Source organism: Lycorma delicatula, chromosome 7, assembly GCF_047948215.1.
Source record: "Lycorma delicatula isolate Av1 chromosome 7, ASM4794821v1, whole genome shotgun sequence".
Classification (NCBI taxonomy): domain Eukaryota; kingdom Metazoa; phylum Arthropoda; class Insecta; order Hemiptera; family Fulgoridae; genus Lycorma; species Lycorma delicatula.
The window spans coordinates 57,825,466-57,847,706 of NC_134461.1; the positions used below are offsets into that span (position 1 = coordinate 57,825,466).

The 22,241-nt window shown below is 27.8% G+C and overlaps 3 protein-coding genes across 3 annotated transcripts in view; 2 read left to right on the forward strand and 1 right to left on the reverse strand.

Annotated features, from left to right (window-relative positions):
* The window catches only part of LOC142327698 (fibroblast growth factor 1-like), a 33,793-nt gene extending 30,889 nt beyond the window's left edge, over positions 1-2,904 (forward strand). The window contains exon 6 of the transcript XR_012757068.1: positions 2,780-2,904. The gene's annotated coding sequence lies outside the window, so the exon portion shown is untranslated. The remainder of the gene's footprint in view (positions 1-2,779) is intronic.
* Positions 2,660-12,298, reverse strand: LOC142327699 (short coiled-coil protein homolog). The gene is made up of 4 exons (XM_075370954.1): positions 12,042-12,298; positions 11,600-11,716; positions 7,264-7,350; positions 2,660-2,908 (listed from the first exon to the last, which is right to left on the reverse strand). The coding sequence occupies exons 1-4, from the start codon at positions 12,109-12,111 to the stop codon at positions 2,766-2,768; spliced, it is 417 nt and encodes a 138-aa protein (XP_075227069.1). The 5' UTR covers positions 12,112-12,298; the 3' UTR covers positions 2,660-2,765.
* A 232-nt stretch (positions 12,299-12,530) lies between these two features.
* Positions 12,531-22,241, forward strand: part of LOC142327468 (cysteine-rich hydrophobic domain-containing protein 2) — a 50,880-nt gene continuing 41,169 nt past the window's right edge. The window contains exons 1-2 of the mRNA XM_075370577.1: positions 12,531-12,772; positions 15,007-15,217. Of these exons, the coding sequence (XP_075226692.1) occupies positions 12,654-12,772; positions 15,007-15,217 (330 nt within the window). The 5' untranslated portion in view covers positions 12,531-12,653. The remainder of the gene's footprint in view (positions 12,773-15,006; positions 15,218-22,241) is intronic.

Sequence of the window (22,241 nt, forward strand, 5' to 3'; positions counted from 1 at the left end):
GTTTCAAAAAGCAATTTGTCCTAGCTTGACATTTAAAGTGCAGTTGTCCATTTTCTTTTTGATTTTTTAAGTGCAGTTGTCCATTTTCTTTTTGATTTTTTAAGTAACCACAAAGAATCTTAAGACTATGTTTACCCAAAAAGAATGCATGATTTTTTGTCTAATTTTATAGATATAATCATTTTTTAAATAATTGTCCATTTATTAGCCACAGTTTTTTGCTGCTTGTGGACAAACTGAAAGTCACCTCTTCAAATATAAGGACCAATTATATATATTTTACAATAAATTAATAAAGAAAAAATATCAATATAAGAATATAAAATAACAAAAAATAAAATAATACTAATTATCTTAACCATATAAAAATAATCAATTTAAATGAAAAAGGCAAAATACTGAATTAAATAACATTTATTATAACTACATGAAAATTGAAATTAACTACATTTTAAAAATCTGCTGTTTAAAATTATATATGTCTATAGTAATGCATTCTTAAGTATTAAACAGATAATTTTCATTATTGTGACATTACCTAGCGTAGATATTATATTGTGAATTTGAATTTTGCTAACGTTTTAGAGAACAAGAGCAGAAAAGCTGAAAAATATGTAACAAACGTTAACAAAAAATTTTAGCAGGCCAGATTAAAAGTAAAAGAAAGATTTTATTTTTAACTTTTTAACTTAAAAGTGCAACTTGCAACTTTTGTTACTACTTTTTTAAATTATTTTGTAGTAGTTTTACATAAAATGTTAAACAAATAAGTAAATTATAAATTAATTATAAATAAGAGATTTTAAAATAAAAAAAGAGATTAAAATTAAGTTTCATAAATAAAAAGAAAAAAATATATATACATACATAAATATATACACCATACATCAAGCAAATTTCTCTTTGCAGGTATAAAGAAGAGTATAATACCCTCTTAAATCAAATATTTTCAGAATATAGGAGAATCAAGAAAAGAAATCGCTAATTATGAAAATTATAATTGGTACAGAAACATCACCAGATAAAGTTGGTTAGAAACAAATAAGTATTTATTTCTAAACTTCTTTGCATAGATGATATCACTTTAAATATAATAAATAATCTTTTTAATCCTTCCCCTAACAGAAAACCATTTTTAAATATAAAAAACCTGTGTTAGAAATGAGAAAAGATCTTATCTTTTAAAACATTTTTTTTTTATCAAGTAATTATACTATGTAGGAAATAATAACAATTTATTCAGACAGCTATAACAGTGGAATTCAAGAACCACTTCTTAGTACACCTTGTCACACTGTATAAAAACAAAAAATTATACTTCTAATTTAGTGTTAATTTAAAATAAAAATAGTATTAATAAAAAACCTTTTCGTTTACTGTTAATTCAGCAAATAAAATATTTACAAGCTTTCACAAATTTCCTAAAGGTGGAACTGAAATTGTCTGAGCATACCTCATAAATAAATTTAATCCTCAAATGTGTACATATATTGTGAAAACCATGTAAAGTGAATTTTGGATTACCACGATCTATTACATAAGGTAATTGAAAATTTTATTACCTTTGAAAAAATAGATCCAGTCTAATTATCCATACAACATTTTTTCCTGCATAAGTACTAGATAACAGAGGGACATTTATTTATAAACTGAAGACTTATAAACTTGAAAAGTCATCCAAATAACAAATATTATATGAATGCATATGTCCACAAAGAGCTGTGTAATAAAATCAAGGACAAAAAAAAGTCCCTTAACAATAATTACTTCTTGGCAAGAAAAGCAATAATACATCTACTGAATTTTACAATTTTTATGAGAAAATTATTTTTAAAAAATGAACAATTACACTAAATTACAATCATCCAGTCAGCAATCCAACAGTTCTTGGATTAAAATAAATTCAGATTATTCTTAACATTCATTTCATCTTAATTTCAAAAAACTTTTGATTTTTCTCTAAGTGGGAAATTTAAAATCAAGAATGTTATTTTAAAAGAAAAAAGATGACAAACGAAAAAACAGATCTTCTAATCAAGCAATTTTAAAGAATTTTTTACTGACAGAAAGATAATAAGAAAATAACAAAGATGTAAAACTGAGCATACATCAAACATGATTAAATCTGAAAGTTATGAATTTCATTTAAAAGAGTTCTTATATTCAAATTAAGATAAGTTTTTAATTGCCTCTTGTAATCACAGTCTTACTTTATTTATTAATAATGCATTACTAAATAAAATAAATAATTAATCTTGTTTAAAACTAAAAACAAGAAAATAACAAATCCATTAAAACAAAATCTCTTTAAACAATAACAGATCTAAAGATTAACAAAGATGTAAAAAAAGCTCAATTTGTATGGTATTAAAAAATATTCTTAATTTTAAAGAATAAAAATAATAATAAAAAGAAAAAAATAGTTGCTTCAGTAACAAAAGAGATAAAGTGAAAAACCAATTAAAAGTATAAAGCTAACACTTGCACGATGACAATAATGTATGAACATATTACTGATCTACGACGACAATATAGTTCATACAAACATTAAGAAAAACTTAAATATAATAAATAATTTAAAAAAAAATTGTCTTGCTGATAACAATCTGTTAAATATAAATTACTGGAAGCAGCAGTAATGTGACTTGTAGACAATCAATTATTTTTTTATTGTTATTATTATTATTATTATTATTGTTATGGCGCAGTGTGCTGTGAGAAATTAAACATACTTTTTTTCTTTTTATTATATTCAATCTACTATTTTATTTTTTTTTAGTTTTTGGTGAAGTTGACTGGAAAACACTTGATGCAGACATGAGATTCTCTATATACTGGCCAAGAACTTGATTTTCAGAACGAAGTTTAAGATTTTCTTCTTTTACACTATCAACACGCTGCGACAAATCTGTGATTAAAAAAATTTATATTGAATAAAAAAAAAAAAAAGAAACACTAAACACCATACCATAACTACAAAGTATAATTCATGTTCTACAACTGTGTAACACATTTTTGTTTGATAAACATTGTTCAAACTGGAAGTAACGAAAATTAGATTCTAAAAACCTAGCTTTATCCAAGATTCATCTGAAGTATATACTCAGGTACAATTTGAAAAATTTACAATAAAGAACAAGTAAATAAAAATATTCCATTTAATTTGTTTGCAGTTCATATAAAACTATGTAAAACTACAATAAAAAAAATCCACAGCATAATACACAAATCACATCCTATGAGTGTTATTCCATCAAATATTTATGCATAAAAATTAATACCAAGCAGTGATATATTCTTAGTAAACATTAAGTGAACAAACACTACATGCTATGCAAGTTTAAACTAGCAAAAGCATTAAAAATATTTCATAGCATAAATTTTATATTTTCTCTATATATTTGTTTCCAATAGTGCCATAACAGCTAATTTTTAGGTAACTTGACCCAAGAAACATGCCACTCCTGAAAATAACACAGCCATCTCAAGAGTAACCATCAACCTATGCCTGGGTTACTAAGGATATTGAAGTGGTTCCCTATTGTCTTCTTTACTTAGCCAAAAGGACATTGGTATACCAGCAAACTAAGCCCATTGAAATGCAGGTGGATAATCAGACCTAAAAAAGTCAACTTCACTCAGTTCACCACAAGGGCTGCTTGCTTGTGTAGTTGCTTTGTTATTATTTTTGAGAAAATAAATTCTTATAAATACATTTTTATACCACAAATAATCTACAAGTATTAAAACCATAAGACTGATTACTTGGCTGTTATGAAATAATGCATTTAACAGCCTGGCCCTGCTTGGTAGCTGAAATTACTCACTTGGTATTATAAGCTTCTAAAAAGGACAAACAAATTTAATAAAAAACTATTGGTCTACTAGATCGTTTTCCTTAAAATAGATTATTTAAGTAAACATTTCTTGCCAAAATTCTGGGTAAAAAATCTATTAACAAAATATGATTAACTCAATTTTCAGTATGTGATTTAATCTTTATTACTATTTTCTAGTAAAAAAAGTAAGAAATAATTTTTGAAAAAATACATTTTTACAATTTTATTATCTATTTCACGAAAAATGGACTTTACTTTTAAATTATTATTCAGAATACTTCATTCAGAAACGTTTAAAAAAGTCACTAAAATTCTGCAGAAACTAAAATTTTAGATTTCTTAAATAAATCTTTAAAAAGAAAAAATTTCAAACACAAAATACACGATGATGGATAGGAATTCTTTAGAAGAAAACTTTTGTAACAGTTACAATCAAATATAACTAACAATAAATAAAGATTACTGAAATTATAGTTATTTTTTATAGTGACACCTCAATAGAGGTAATTTAAAATCAGAAAACAATTTAAAAAATCTACTAAATATGGAATGCTGAATGAACAGACAAACTTAAATGAAATAGTGAATTTCAATCAAACTTTGACATTTTTCACAAGTTATAAAACTGTTTTTTCATAAAAAAAAGGCTGCTGAAATTATCCATCTTGAGTCACCAAAGAGAACAGTAAACAAATATGGATAAAATTTAGAGAATTGTAGCTTACAGAGTAGAAATAAATATGCAACTTGCAGCCCTCTGCAGATGTATTGATTTCTTATTAGTACTAAATGTGCGGTCAAGTGCAAGGAATGTTTTGAGAATAAACCACATTTAAGTGATGCTTTAAAACAACATTTCTCCACCTGGGGGGGGGGGGGGTCATGCTGATTTTAAAGAGGGGATTGTGAAATTAGCATAAAAAATTTACACAAACACAATAATGAAATCATTTTATGAGAAAAAAGATACACATCTAAAGAAAATAAATTAATGAGGTGGTTGCATGTTTTTTTTTTTCATTTAAAAGTCTCTCCATATGTGGATCTATATTAGAAACGCATAAAATAAAATTGTTTTCAAGTGATAAAAGACAATTCCTACATCCAGTTTTTAGTGGAACCATAGACAAAACCCTTTTCACAGAGGTAAGATATGGTGAAAGGGATTAATATTTTCAATGCTTCTGTGACTAAATTTCCATATTCACTTTGATGAGTAAGCCAAAACATATCTAAATCTTCATATGAATGTAGTTGTAATGTTTTATCGACAGACATTTTGATGAGCTGGTTGTGAATCTTAACAGGTGCAACTATATTTTCACTAAAAGGAATCCATACCCATCTCTCAGGGAAATAATTTTTATCTTCGGGGAAATACTCCACAAGTTTTTTATTACTGCAAATGCAGTGGTGAAAAATAGTGTCTTCTTCATCCAATATTTTCTCAATACAGTAAGCGAGTGAAAATATATCAAAATTTTTGATTTTAAGGTGAATAATCCAAATATTAAGTTTCTTAATGAAAGCATGAACTTTGTCTGACATTAACAAAATGTTTTCATCAGATCCTTGTAAATTCACATTAAAGTCGTTTAAATACGAAAATACATCAGTTAAGTAAGCCAACAGCAACGTATACTCATTATTCTGTAAAAAACATTGAGAATGGTGTTTATTTATCCTGGAAAAATATTATTAATTCATCTCAATTCCAATAATCAGGTTAAAAATTTTCCCCATGTTAACCAACTGACTTCTGTAAGGAAAAGAGGAAATTTTTCCCTTTGTCCATTTTATCACATAGTTTAGCCATTAAAATTAACCATTTTTACAGCTTTGCAAAAAATTTCTTTGAGATTTTCTAGTATATTTTTTGTGGTAAGAGCATATCTGTGAAGAAAGCAGTGTTCATCCACCCTCAGTATAAGGCAATCTTTTAATTTTTTCAGAAATCCAAGTTCTTTCCTGTTTACCACCTTTGCACCATCACTACATACTGCAATACATTTTGTCCAATCTATGTTACAGTTTTTAGTATCTTCATAAAAAAACTGCTGATTGATCTGTCCCTATCACATTAATAACTCACAAAACATAATAACTGTGAAAATGTTTGCTACACTTGTTGATTTATCAAACTGAATAAAAAAAATTCACTTGCTGAATAATCTAATTGCAAACACTGGCAGCCATGCTACCGTTTTGCCTTGATACTGTGTTGTTAGAAAGTGGAATTTATTCAGTTTTTTTGCTTCTTCTATGCCTATTAGAATACTGACCATATCAGTTGCAGCAGGGAATAATATGAGGTTTTCTGTGATTGTATGGGGTTTGGACATCTTAGCTATTCTTAATACTATGAGATAAGATGCTTCAAATGTACTTTTATCAGTATGGCTTGATTTACAAGCTAGTTGATTTCTTAAAGTATGTAATTTTCTTTCAAAAAATTTCAAGGGTTTGGTTTTATGATCGGGATGTTTAGTTTCCAAGTGTCAAATTAATTTTATGGCTTCAGGCTTTCATTGGAGGGCTAGAAAACAAACAATGCACTGTGGCTTTCCATCCAGTGAGGCAAAACCATAATTTAATAACTGTCAAAAACTGTAAAATTTTATCTTTTTACCAATTGATTCGTTGGATGTAAATTTCTTACTTTGTTTTTTCACAAATTTATCCATTTTGCATAAGAATCTAAATAAAAAATAATAATAATAATTGCACCATTTGAGTTACACTAGAAAAATTAAAAATTCAATGAAATTGTACTTTTAGAAACTTATATAAAGGCACCTGATACATACTTCACATTCAAAACTTACAATCTGCAATCCCTTACGCCTCTTTTAGGTTACTGTGAACACATGTTCAAACTTTAACATAGCAAATTCAAACATGATGCTCTCTTAGCGAATATTACACCAACAGACCAAATTACATGGAGCATGTACACATCAAGTTGGAATCTGTAATTGTTCATGTTTGCACACTTCATACATGCATGTTCATACCTGTCGCTATCAATGCAGTTGAATTGTTTTAACTAGCTTTCATTTGGAGGGGGGGGGGGTATTTACTCATTATATATTTTTTGTACTTTTTGGGGCTCATGAAGCGATAAAGGTTGAGAATCACTGCGTTTAAATGTTAAAAAATATAGATTTTTTTTCTCTAAAATAATTCAACACTAGTAATATTTATTTTCAATAAAAACCATTCAACTTTTTAGAATGCCTTTTGATATTTAATAAATATGGCAGGACATATGCTGACTTTTTTTTATATAAATAGCATAATTTACATAAATAATTTCTGTGTAAAAATTAATCTGGAAGGAAAAGTAGTAGTATGTAGATAACAATTTTTATGAATTACAAAAAGTTCTGTTAATGCAAAAAATTTATCAATTTACAAAACATACCATCTAATGTATTTTGAAGTTCAAGCACTTGTGAAATTAGACGGGCTTTTTCTTCTTGCTCATCTGGGCTAATATCTGGATCCAAACCTTTAAAAAAACAATAAAATATATAAATTATATATTTAATTTTAAAAACATAAACATAATAGCTGTTATAAAAAAAGATGATTAATTTTTAAAGAAATGTTTTTGAAATTATAATTTAAATTGGCACCCTTCAGGTTTTCGTTTAGTTAAAGTATGTGACTAGATTACACAATAAAATAAAATTACAATAAACTCACTTACCATATTTGTCTCTAGAACCAAATAAAGGTTTATATGATTTCATATAAAATTAATTATGTTTAAGTAACTGAAACTTTCTTCAAGAAAAAAGAAACCAACAGAAGATAACATTATTTCTATGGACATTTTATATTGTTACATTAAAATACCTATAAAATATGGCTACATTTAAGAAAGGATATGTAATTCATGGAAATATCCTGTAAACACCACCTCACGTGGGGATTCTGTGATGACTTCCCCTCTAGTAATATTTTATTTTCTAGGAACAGAGGTTTAGGAGGTAATGAGGTGAACAAGTGATATTTTGCATCATAAGCAAGGAATAATTCTTAAATAATTCATAAATAAAAGTTCAACTTTCTATTTACATGTTTATTTTATTTTAAGGTATAAACTTTATTTACAAAAGATTTCTTTTGACAATTTGGATGATTCATTGTTCCATTGGTCTGGTAAATTAATGTGTGGACTGTAAATGTATATAAATGTTCAAAATGCGTACAAGTCCACAACATGTATTAATCTAAGATTACAGGAACTTCTCTGATGTACTGTACATCGGCCACAGGGATTTATCCAGACATATGAATTTATTCTCTGATTGGGATTCTATGAATAGCTGTTACCCAGGAACATATAATAAGAAATGAAAGAATCTACTAGTGAACTAGATAAATAAGATTAAAGGTTTAAGTATGAACAAAAAATTCCTTATAAATAAAAAAACAAATAATGTTGGGTTTCCTCAAAAATGATACTTAAAGTAAAACCATTTTAAATGCTGACAAAAATTAGTTATGAATACTGCCTTTGTTAACAATCTATTTAACAAAATTTTTAAATTAAAATTTTGGTAGTGCAAATTTTAATTTACATATATCTGATAAAACAAGTGAGAAATGTTACTTATACATAATACTGAACATAAACAAAATAGCAAAAAGGATAAAATTAGTCTTTTGTTCAGTTTAGGAATCATCAAAGACTACTCCTACTTAAAAAAAAGCCTATATCAAAGGTAACTGTCAAACAAGTACGCAATAAATACAATTTTTTGAATTTTTAAACAGACATCTTGTACATTGTGAATTTGCAAGGTTCAAATAGTTCTGAGAATAATGAAAAAAAAAAAACATATAATGTTACATGCTATTAACAATAAGAATTTGATTGTGAAATTTAATGTGAAGCATATTCTTCTCAAGTTTATCTGAGGTAACGAATGAATAATTAACAAATGCTGTCTGAGGGGCAGGTGATTAGTATATTGGTGATTAGGTGTTTACTGATCCTGCAAGACACTAGTTCACATCTAGTATCAATTTTAAATTTGAATTCCTGTATCAGTAGGGCAAATTAATTGATTATAGATTAATTGTTAATATTATCTAAGGAATGTTTGAGATTGGATCACTACTAAGACTAGAATTATAGTTGTTATGAAGCAGTAAAAATGATATTTCAAAAGTTGTTATTGCATGGAATATATAACAATAACTCTATTTAATAAGTAAAATTTAATTGGTGTAGATTGGTATAGGTTGAAGCAACTTTAGACTATAGTAACCTACACTTATTAAAGTTTACTTAATATATAAGAGATTGATAAAGTGAGCAACTATAACAGTATAAAGTTAACAGAAATTAATAACATTTAATGTTTTAATGAGCAAAAATTTAATCCTTTACACAACTGCTGATGTAACAGAAAGTGTTAACCAGCAATTTAAAAAACTTATATTATGTTTAATAATTGTTTAATAACAACAGGCATTCAAGAAATCAATGAGAACAGTTACCTTTTTTAGTTGAAATAGGTTGATTGAAATATCACAACAATTTTTTAACAAATATTATATCATCTTCATCTGGTGGACTACCTGGCGGCAGATCCCTTATACCATCTTTTTCTTCATTCACTTCTGTTCCAAGCCTTCTCCTTTGCTCCCTTGTAGTTTCTAATCTTCACCTCAACTATTAACCTCATCCTTTTTCTTTCTCGCTTCCTTTCTTCTTCTACTGCAGTCATCAAGAGTTCACCTCCTCTAACTACATGTTCTAACCAGTTTCCTTTTCTTTTGTTACTTCTGTGTAAGTGCTCTTTCTTCTTTAATCCTATTCATTACTTTCTCATTCCTCACTTTATCATCCATCTTATTTTCTCTGTTTTTCTTCATATCCACATTTCAAAAGCCTCAATCCAGTTTCTCTCCTTCTTTCTTATTGCCCATAATACATTATATACCGCCCACATATCTTATAATATAAACTTCCCATTTTTAATTATTTTCAAAAGTTTTACATAATAGAACATTTCAGTTAATCATTTTACATAATTAAAATAGAATTGTGATGAATATCAGTGTTACAAGAAACTGAAATAAAAAAAACAATTTAAAAAAGAAAATAATCAAATATGTATTTGATTTCCACAAAATGCAAAAGACAAAATTATAGAATCATTTTCTGAAAATCAAATGCATATTTATATATTTTCTTTTGTTACGGATTTTCATCAATTAAGTTAACAGCTTCATCCATAGATTATAATCTTTTTTATCAACTTTGGATATATATTTTTCAACATTAAATCACAGTAATAGATATGTTTTTATAAGAAAAATCCTACTAACATGCATTTCAGAAGGATAAAAAAAATTTCACTCTTATATTTAATATGAAATAAATAATCAAAACTGCTAAAATAAATAAAGAACAGAGCATAAATACAAACAAAGGCCTTTGCCCAAAATGAATATCTATGAAAAAGTATGTACTAATTGAGGGAAAAAATAATTTAAGCCCTAATAAGATACATTATAAATACACTGCTTTATAACAGATGGAGTAAAACAATTTACTCGATTTCACTATCTATCCCAGTCAGTATGGCAGACACATGTAAAGCAAACAAGAAACAAAAGACACTAATTAGAGTTTCCTCTTTAAGAATAATAATAGTCTTCAATGTATAGCAGTTCTTATGATGAACAAAGTGAAGATATCATTTGGACTGCATATTGTCTAAATTACAATGACACGTTAATTTACAACAGCACATTACACTTAGTGAAGACAATGATTACCTTTTCACGTTCTCTAATAAGGTTGACATGAGATGCTTGATACTTTGATGGCTGTCACTTTCAGTAATACGTTGGAACATATATCTGGCCATCTCTAGTAGTTATGGAATTTAACATAAAACTTACGCTTGTTTGATAAAAGACAACAAAGTTTGAGGCAAAAAAAAAAAAATATTACATAATCATGCACCCAGTACATCTAGTATGTTTCCATTTTCAAACAAAAGAGGTCTGTCAGATGATGATGACATATAATTGTTCTAAAAATATCTTCTTGAAGCACATTTTCCTTGCATTTAAAATATTAACCAATTTTTAAACTTGCTTGTTTTAATAGATTAATGGTCATAATAAATTAAATCTTCTTATAACCTTAAATTAATTATCATGTATAAAAATCATAATAAACAGCACTATAATTTCCAAAGTACCTTAAGTTATATATATTTACTAAGGTATATGTTCAATAAGTAAAAACAATAATTTATTTATAATTATTTAAGCAAATGAAAAACTGTAACTAATTAAATAAATCAATACAAAAATTATGATTTACAAAAGTGTAGAAATGTAAAAGAAAAGAAAGAAAAGAAATGTAAATGTAAAAGAAATTCTAAACCAATAATAATTCTGCATTTGCCACTTGTTTACAACCAAGTACAAGATATTCAGTTTCCTTACCAGTTATGTGGATTGAAGTTTACTTTTAAAGATTTTCATTTACTTAAATACAATTGTTTTATAATAAAACGACTTTTAAAATTTATACAATATTATAGAATTGACAATGCTATTTGTGTAACAATAACAAAAATATTCCTTTAATAAAAACTAAACCATTATTTACATTATTAAGATATAAAATAATAAATATAAAAATCATTATGCATAAAAGTAGGGAAATGGATTAAATTAGTTTAAGTATTGTTTTTAAATTAAAATAAACCACAATAACTTACTGTTTGGTCCAGGACTGCTACTACCATTGGTAAATGTAGAAGGAATGGAATCAAGACTTCGACCTCTCATCATAGCATCTGATGCTTCTGTTATATCACCATCTTCATGAATAATTGCTGCAAATTAATTATCAGATTGGACTGAGGTTTATAAATAATAACTATCTAAATAAGAAATAAATATTAAAATTAATTTATAAAATCGGTAATACTTCTGTATAAAATGATACTTATTTTAGCGTCCTTTAAATTAATATTACACAAGTGACCTTAAAAAAATAAACAAACCAAAAAATTGATCAACTCGTAATAAACTTTGTTAATAGAACATATAATTACAGTGACAACAAATGTGATATTACAGTTCACAAAACATAAGTTATGAAACGATCACGTAAAAAGCATGAACTGTTAAGCTGAAAATGAAAAATAACGCAAATACCTTGTGGATCATCGTCTGCTAATGGTATATTGTTCATATCGTCCTGAATTTTGGCCCCTGTAACTTCCATCTTCTGGACAAAAAACAGTAATCTACTTCTTGATTGTACGCTCAGACTTTAAATATTAGTAAATTGTGGGAGTATGCCAATTCTTAACTCGATTAAATTAATATATGATAAATAAAAATTCATTTATAAAATCGGCAATCATTTTTAGGATTACAACATATCAGCTGATACCAACTTTTTCAGCTGACTGGATAAGGATTTCAGGTCACTGTGACAGCTAAATTCTAAAGCCCTCGTTTTACTCTTTTTCTAGCAAATTCTGCTTTAAGTATTACACTGATAATTAAAAATGAAAATCACTTTGACTCATATTATAAATGCACTCTGGAAATATTATTCTATAATTAAGATTAACAAAGAAAGTTTTTTTAATACAAAGAAAGTACTTTTTAATAGCAAATATTTTAATGTTGGCCAAACTGACATTATTTACTTCTCACATTCACAATTGGTAAATGTAATTGTTTATTTGCATTTCGTATGTTGGTTTTGCGGTATGATAATTTATTGACACCTTTCGGGCTTTAGAAAATTATTCAAGAATGGCAGATTTTGATGCCATTTATGAAGAAGAAGAGGAACATGAAGAAAATATGGAAGAAAATTATGTGGCTTTAGTGCCTGATCCAGTAGTAATTAGAGGAGCTGGCAATATGACTGTGTAAGTGGGTTTTATGACAAAGAATACTTTGTGCGCTTACAGTTTTGTTTTGTTTACTCATAAGTGGCTTTTATTATTCAGGTATTTAGCTAGTGTGAAAGTAATATGTAGAAATTATGTTAAAATGATTTATGGTTATCTGAGTAGAGTCTTATTAGAAAACTGGTTCTTTCAAATTCAAGGTTAGAACAACTGATTTCTTTTGTTATGATTAGCACTATTAAGAGATTTATTAAATTTCTTTTGTAAAATTTATTATATTGTTTATTATCTTGATTGTAAATTTATTTTATTATAATATTTTTTGTTAGGTTTTGAATTCGTTAGAACGAGATAATATTTTGAATATTTGATCACACATATTGTGTTATGTATAATCTGTTTGTGTATTCATCCATATAAAATAATATATATTTAAAAAATAAACATTTAATCCATAATTTGCAAAACAAATTTGATTTAATCTTTTCTTCTTTGTTCATGGCTAATGAATTTTATTTTACTTCTATTTGTGATTTCATAGTTTTTAGACAAATATCTTGATAAATTTGTATTTTCGAATATTGTATATGTATTTACTATGGGTCTTTTATCAGGACTAATTTCATTCAGTGATGTTTTGTAATTATAAAATAATTGGTTAGATATTAAATTTTCTCTGACATAAAAGAGTGTTTGGAAGTACGCTGTAGTTAAGCATGTATGTTACATGAACTGCTTTAAAATCATTGAAAAAAATATTCATTCAAAGTTGCTAAGATTCTTAAGTGAGGGTTTGTACTATGAGATTTCCAAAATCTCATAGTTACTTTATTAAAGGGTGTGTATTTTACTTCTCATGTAATTTCTTAAAACTTAAATCTCATAGTTACTTTATTAAAGGGTGTGTATTTTACTTCTCATGTAATTTCTTAAAACTTAGAATTTTTGTTTCAACATACTTTTAAAAAAAAAAATTTTCATGTTCTTAATCTTAAGACAGTGATTTCTTTTTTCATACATTATTCTACTTTGAGAAAAAGATTTTGATTAATAAAAAGATGCTGCAAATCATTTTTATGAATATTGATATTTTAACTTTTATTAAGGTGAAAACTAGTCTATAAAAAACTTTACCAGTCTGAACTGTTATTTGGTCAAGTTTTTGTAGTCTTCCTGGTAATTATATATAATTAGGGACTCTCTGATGTCAATGAAATTTGGAATATATCTTAAATAGGACTGAAGTTATTCATTATTACAATTGCAATTACTCATGTTTTCCTGAATTACGTTACTTGTAAATTACACAGTACAATCACCAAAAATCTTTCGCAATTCAATACTGCACAAGAGTAATTTTCAGAATAATTAATTAATTTTGTTAATTAGGTTAAGAATGAGATTAGATTCAGTTAAGATTAAATTAAGTTGGTTTAAGCGTAGGTGCAAGTTAGGTTATGTTAGATTACATACATTACATTGTTACATGATACATTATTTATATAGTAAATAATTTTAAGTGAAATTCAATTGAGTTTAGTTAGGTTAGGCAACTAACAATTCTATGTAGTGAACATTTTATCAACATAAACTAACATGCTTACCTCATCTAATAAACCTTAAATATTGGCCTATTGTTAGGCTGAGTCTATAATTATATTCAATAATCAATAATTTAGACTTAAAATAATGTATATTAAACTTTTACAGTGCTTAATTACAAAATATTTGGTGATTGTACTTTGTAACTTACAAGCCACATAGCTGTGGTGAAAGGTGTTTCTGATGAATAATATCAATTGTAATGAATATCTTACTAAATAAGGTCCTAAATAAGGTATATTACAAATTTTATCAAAGTTCAAGGCGAGTCCCTAATTGTACGTAATTACAGTCTTCCTTTAAAAATAAAAGTGTACTCTAAATAAAGATTAATCTAATTCAATGATATACAAAGTATACTTATTGTTATTTTATTTTGTAATTAAAAAAAAAAAATTATTTTCTGTTAATTCAAAATTAATTAAACCATTTTAGGTACTATTGAGGGAATATAATTTTTATATATTGAAAGATAATTTAAGTTTTTCACTTGCCTAAAGTTGATTGGCAAAATTTTTGTGGTACATTGTGGGTCCTGTTTTACAAGGATTTTCTCTCCATTACCATTAATATTTTTATTTTGCTCTTAAAATTTATTTAACATGTAAAATTTGATCACTTAAATATATTTTTCTTGTATGTTTCTACAGGTTTGGACTTAGTAATAGATTTGATACAGAATTTCCAAATGAATTGGTTTCCCGAGTGGCACCTGAAGAATTTAAAGCAACTGTATCTCGTGTTAATTCTGTCTTAAAGAAAACTTTGCCAGTTAATGTTAGATGGCTTTTTTGTGGCTGTGTTTGTTGCTGCTGTACGTTAGGTTGCTCTCTATGGCCTGTGATTTGTCTCAGTAAACGTGTAAGTTGATGATTGTGTTTCTACTTTGTTAAGTTTTATTAGCAAAAGTATTTCTTGTTTAATATATTGGCCTGTTGTATAACTTTTATAGCCCTTTCTGAATGTTTTGATTATCCTTGGTAGAGTGCTTTGTACTTCAAGAAATTAGCAAAAATGTGATTTAGATTGAATTGTTAGTATGCTTATTTCTTGTAAAAAATTTTCATCAAACTAAAAAAAAATGTGTTAAGAAGAGTTTGATCTAATATAGAAAAAACTTAGAATTACCGAAAAATTTTTTTCCTGCTCAAAGATAAATGAATTTTCAGGGAAAAAATTTATCTTAAATCTCATTTATAAATAAGGCATTTAAATAAAAAAAATCATTTACCTGTTATTTTTTTATTTTAAATTGCAAAGTAATCGAGAATTGAAATACAGGAGAAAATTAATCTTAGAAATTATATGATGTTTTTTTTTACATATCTTAAAAAAAACCAGAAAACATGTTTAAAAACTTTGATGCAATGCTTGTTTTACTCAGAATGAAGTTTCTTTCTGAAGCAAAAAAAAAAAAAGAGTCATGCCGTTAAAGCTGTTATTTTGGGATGGTAGTAACCCAGACAAATGCACTTATTAGGTTTTGATTGGAATAGCACCATCCCATTCACTTGCAAGGGAATAGCATAGTTTTGTAATTAGTAATACTTTTCTGTAATAATCTTTCATATTTATTTTGTTTTGAATTTATGTATTCAGTATATAATCCAATATTTCTAGTCCAGCATTCTTGCATGCCCAGTCTTGGAGTATGGTACAGACCCATAGATATTTGCAAATATTTATTAAGCTAGGAGATTGGTGCCTAGTGGAAAAATATTGAAATAGTTATTGGTATATTAGTACTTAATTTTAATTGCACACAAAACTAAATTAAAGAAAAAAATTTGTATTGTCAGCTTGATGTTATTTTTTTTGCGGGCCACACTGTTGGATGAGTGCTTCCATAGCAGTAGTTGCTCAATTTTATTAATGTATATGTATTGAATTTTAGATTTATTATCAAATTATTAAGTGTTAAAAATTTATTACCACTAGGTTTAAAGAAATAAATTAATCACTGGCCACACAGTGATAAAAAACTGTTTTCTATATTTTTACTAAATAGTTTATACTTTATTTAAGATTTTTTCCAATTTTTCAAAATTAAGTACATTATGTATTACTTTTGGTTGCATGGTGGGAGTGGAGGTTGAAAATTCATTTTCTTTATGTTTTGAGGTATGAAGGGTACGAAAATACCATTCACTCAAATTATGGTTTTCTTTTATATTTATTAATAGGCCTGTATATAAAATTTTTTGGCTCAAAAATCTCTAAAGCTAATGGATCAATTTCATTGAAATTTAAATATGCTATAGTAGTAGTGTTTCTAAAGTTGTACATATGAAAATTCTATGAACATTGATTGAAGTTGTTCTTCAGTTATGCTCAATTTAAGGTAGAAAAAATTTGAACAGGGCAGTTAGAAGTGTGGTTCATTATAATGCTGCAAGTTGGAATATTGACATCTCTTTATCTGCAGTAACTATTATTAGCAATACTGTTTGGAGTATTCAGCTAACATTATCTACTCTAAGGCTCATGATGACTGGGTGTGTATTTGAGAGTTGCCAATCTCTGTTGGCATTTTAGTCTTTCATCAGGAAATCCTGGGTTCAAATCCCAGTCAGTCTTGGCATTTTTCAGACACTGCAAATTTCCATTCTTATCTGGCAAAATGACCAAAACCAGTTGATTCTGTCATCTCAAAAAAAAAAAATGTAAGTAGGGCAAAAGGAATAAAATAATGAAAAAATGGTTTTCTTGCCTTACAGAATTGCACGAGAGTTTCTTTTAGGTAGTTTAAATGTTAATGTGACATATAGTAAAAGTATAATTAAAACTCAATAAATTGATAGTGCTGAATTAATATATTTGTTATTAATGAAATAAGTTTGATGAATTATTAATAATCATTTGGATGACATTTTTTAACATTTAGAATGAAAGTTGACATTATTTTAAGTAGGTGGTTATAAAAACTCTAGTATTCTTTTTAAAAAATTTAAAATCAAGATGTTCTTATTAAACCACTTTGTGATATTACAAGTTATGATTTTGAAACTAGTATAAGCATTTAATATATAAAAAAAAAGCCACATATGATCTAAATGAACTGTCATTGTTTTTTATTTGTCCTAATTATAAATTTATTTAAGGACTATTATTGCCAAACTGCTCTGGTTGTGATATATATTGTGCTTGTGCAATACAAGAATTATTAGTGTAATCTAAAAACGATCTTAACTTTTAGATTTAACTTGTAGGTGAAACACTGCTAAGTTACAAGCTCTATCAAGGTTCTTTATGATATTAAAACATTTTTTCTTCTTAAAGAATTTTATAAAAATACTTGTTATATTCTTAAAGTAACTGTTTATTCTTAAATTATCTCACTATTACAGTGTACAAGAAAAAACATTTTGAGTAATATATATTTTCCTGCAATGAATTTAAAAATAAAACTATTAAAGAATACAAAAAGTACTTATTCTTGTTATGAAATATGAGTGTATACATTTTTTATAGTTTTTCTAAGAAAAATAATATTTTTATATAAATAGAACATAAAGTATTTTTTCAAATACAAAAATAAAAGTAGGTTTACTGAAATGCTGAAATTTTCACTGAATCGCTTAGATAACACTTGATCTCAAAAATATATTAAAAGTTACGTAAATTTTACATCAATATGCAGTCATTCAAAAACACATAATACGTACATATTTCTTATAAAAGCCGTGCAAATGATATTTATAAAAATAAATGGATCAAACTTATTTATTCTGAATTCATGATTGATCACCATTTTTGTTTTGTTTATTTCAAAAGAACTGATAATAAATTAATTTTTTATTATAATGTATTATTATCCTGTTAATTATATTATTATGCTGCATTGCATTGTAGTTATTTATATTTACATATAATGGATTGTACTGTTATCAAGTAGGAGATAACAATACAAAAGCATGTGTTGTTTAAATGATATATATATCTATTTTTTATAAACATAATCTGTTTTTTATATATATATATATATATATATATATATATAAAACACAGTCAGTAGGTGATGATATTATGTGTATTAAATAGGTATCAATGAGATTTATCAGAAAAATACATTTTTTTTTGGTTTTGATTATATAGCAAATAATAATTGTATTAATAAAATTCAAGGAAATTATAAATAAAATTATAGGGCAGGGTCTACTACACAGTTTTCTGATTACGCTCAAGTTGTTTGAGCCCAGTTCTATGGTAAAATTTAATGAAAATATTTATATTGTATGAGAAAGGCTTTTTTTTTCCTTTTTGGGACTGCTCATGGAGAGCATTGTATCTGAGGGGGGGGAGTATCATGCTGTCTGATGCCGGTATGTGGAGTGCTTACAGCCTCATTGTGCAGAGATGACCCCCACCTGCTCAGTGAGCCCTCTAAGTGCTCAGCTGTGGACCTGTCTGACCTGGCACTCTCTGACATCTTGTTTTCTGGTGGGTCTCCTTGTATGTGTGTAATGTATCCATTACCTTCTTAACGAAGTTTTCAACTGTTCTCCATTCTTTAACACTCTTCATCATTATACATTGTGTATCCTCCGGGCGGAACATATCTTCTAGACCCAACGTGTCTTAACATCTCCCTGCGTTCCTTATCGAAGTGTGGGCAGCAGAAGTGTACATGAAAGGGACTCTCCTTCTCATCACAGTTAGGGCAGTGATCCGTGAGGTCCAGGGCATACAGGGTTTGTACAGGTATGCCCTGTGACCACCATGGTCTGCCAGGAACATTAATGCCTGCATTAAGCTGCAGGATCTGTGGCTCTCTGGGATAGAGAGCCACAGATCCTCCCAACACCTACTCCTGCCACCTCCTAATGAGGTGGCAGGTCCACGGACCTTTATTACCTCAGTCCCACCGCCCCTGCGAGACCTCAGTTAATTCTTCTCCTATCAGGGATGATATGTGCTTCCTGTCTTCATGTGGCAAAGGCGTTTGCTCCCAAATTCTTTTCCTCTGTGATATAACTAAGTCAATTGGCACTGCTCTTGCCAAAACTTCAGCTGCCTCCTTAGAGACGGTTCTGTACATAGCTGTGATTGATAAATAACATTGTCTATGGAGCTTACCTAGATATTTTGCATATCTAGTTACTCAGCCCCATAAAGCTGTGTAGTATATGTCACTCTTGCAAGTAACCTCCTCTGATGCAGGGTCGGTCTGCCACCATTTGGGAGGAGTCTATTTGTCGTATGTGGCAATCAGTCTCGCAGTCCTCTCAGATTTTTTAGCCACTTCTAAGGCTTGTATTCCAAATCTTAGCCTAGTGTCTATCCATATACTGTGCTTGCCGGCCTCGACACTATTCTTCTATTCTCTAAGATGACTTTCAGAGTTAGTCGCAGAGATTTCTACCACTTCTGTTTTATCTGGAGTGAGTGTTAATCCCATCCCAGTCATCCAATCTTTAATTGCCATATAAGCATCTTTTATCTTGTCAGTGACCTCTCACCTTGTACTTGCCTCGACAATCCAAGCGAGGTCGTCGGCATATCCCATATAGACGTTACATCCTGTGGGAGGGCAACTCAGAAGACCCCCATCATAAGTCAAATTCCAGAGAGTCTGTCCAAGGACCAACCCCTAGGGCACTCCTCCATGAAGGCTCTGCAGACTTGTACCATGAGGCCTCCATGTACCTGACACTCAAGCTTGCACCCCATCAGGTAGGATCGAATTATTCTTTTCAGATATGATCCTCTAAGGCTTGTATTATGATGATGTGAGAAACGCAGTTAAATGCATTTCTTATGTCTAGAGTCAGAAATCAGAATCAGAAATTCCCCACTGATCACCTCTTGCAGCTCTCCCTGCTGCTTCGTACACTGCTGCCACAGCGTTGAGAGTGGACCGTCTCCTGCAGAATCCATACTGACTAGCAGAAATTTCACCCTCCTCCCCAACTGCCTGAGTTATTCTGTTCTGAAGCATGTGCTCCTGTATCTTGGCCAGTCCATCTATCATCACCAGGGCTGGTAAGAAGAGGGGAGTGCAAGATCCCTTCCCGCTTTTACCACAAGTTCCAGTCACTGGCAAAGGCTAACAATATCGAAATATAATGATACATCTGCAAACTAATTTTTTTTTAAACAATAGATTTTTAGTAGATGTTGACCTATCTTGCTTTCTTATAATTAAAATAAAGTTTATTTTTATTTTTATCATATACAGCAATTTCTTGCACTGGAAAGTAGAAAACGATTTCTATTATTTTTAATTAGTATTCTGTTTATTAAATTTCTAATGTATTTTTGTACAAAGTACTCATTTGTTTTCTTTTGTACAAAGTGATCATCTGTCTAAGTGCTTATCTGTCATCTTCCTTGTCTGGGAATTTCCAAACTATAGTTTCATGAAAATAGAATGTTTGACAGTTGCTGTATTATATAACAGGAAATTAGGGCAATAATTGCAAAGATTTTTTAAACAATTTTTAAATCTTGCTTTATACGTTTTAGTCATAATTTAATCAAATTATTATCATTCATTACATGAGTTTAATTTGGATTTCAAAAGATAACATCATATATTGAAATTTCTAATATATTTATAAAAAATCAAATAAATATTTAATCAAACATTTACTATACAAAGTAACGAAATAGTAAAGTTTTTGATTATTGAAATACAATTGTAAATTAACAAAACTTTTTTTGTCGCTTTTATATTTGTTTTACAAATTTACCCCATACAAGGGGATGTTTGCAAAAGTAATGGTGGAATATTGTATTGTGACCTGACTTTAGTAACTTTGCAAAATTTCATTGATAGGCAATCAGTAAATATGTTAAATTACAGATGCAAAATATGAGGACAAATTTAAAAAACAAAAATATGAGGACAAATTTAAAACAAAAATATTAGGACAAAACATGAAAAAAAAAAATAAAAAAACATTGCGTGTTAAAATAAAGCAAGTAAAAAATTGTTGTTTATTTTTATTCATGTAGTCGTGAAGCTTAAAAATAAGCAATTGTCTTCAATTAAATTCATGTCTTGATAACCATGAATCAGTGGATTTCATGCTAAATTACTGAATGATTAATTCCCTTTCATTATAAAATGCAGCAGCTATTATCTATAACAAAAATTTAATTATGTCAATAGATAAAATTCAGAAGTTTTAAAAGAAAAAAATACCACCTGGTGTAAAGGAAATACAGAAGTTGTAGTTGATAGTTACAATTGTAATGATTAATATGTGTTCATAAAAACTGTTATTTTGGTCTATTAATTCTGGATTTTCCACAAATAAAAGTTGTGGGTTTTCTGTCGTATTTGTATTAAAAATGTGTTATTAATGATTTTAACTCTTAAATTGAAGTGACTAAAGGATAATTTGTTCAATTTTAATTTTTCTGGTTGTTGTATAACTAGTCAATAAATGACCTTAATAAAGTTTTATATTTCTTGATAATTTTGTTCCCTTGACGTAAAGAATTATTTTCAGTTATAAAATTATAGTTAAATTTTTGAGAAAATATAAATAAAAGATTGTATAGATATTGGGGTTGTTGGTAAATAAAGAAGGGGATTATTGAAGTTAATGGAATTTTTATATCGTTTTTCATATTCGTGGCAAAAAAAGGAATAGAGAATACCATCAGATTAATCATCTGATAATTGTCCAAATTGTTTTTTTTTTATTTGAAAGACTATTATAGCAAAATACCATATCCCTTAAAATAGACCTTTTCCTGTTTTTAACTCTTTCAACTTTTTACTTAAAATTCTACACAAAATATTTTATTTTCTCAAAATGAGATTATCAAGGTGGCAAAAAATGTATATAACTTCATATTATTTCAAACAATTAAGACTTTTTCTTTTTTTTTCTAAATTAGGGAAAGGTTTCCATTTTCATGGGGTGAATGATTT

Excerpts from the sequence above, each read along its gene's own strand:
- LOC142327699 (XM_075370954.1), bottom strand. The coding sequence starts at position 12,111 with ATGGAAGTTACAGGGGCCAAAATTCAGGACGATATGAACAATATACCA. Across the intron at positions 7,351-11,599 it reads TAGCAGTCCTGGACCAAACA|GTTTGGATCCAGATATTAGC; the intron begins GTAAGTTATTGT and ends GTTTTTTTAAAG. Across the intron at positions 2,909-7,263 it reads ACTTCAAAATACATTAGATG|ATTTGTCGCAGCGTGTTGAT; the intron begins GTATGTTTTGTA and ends TTTTAATCACAG.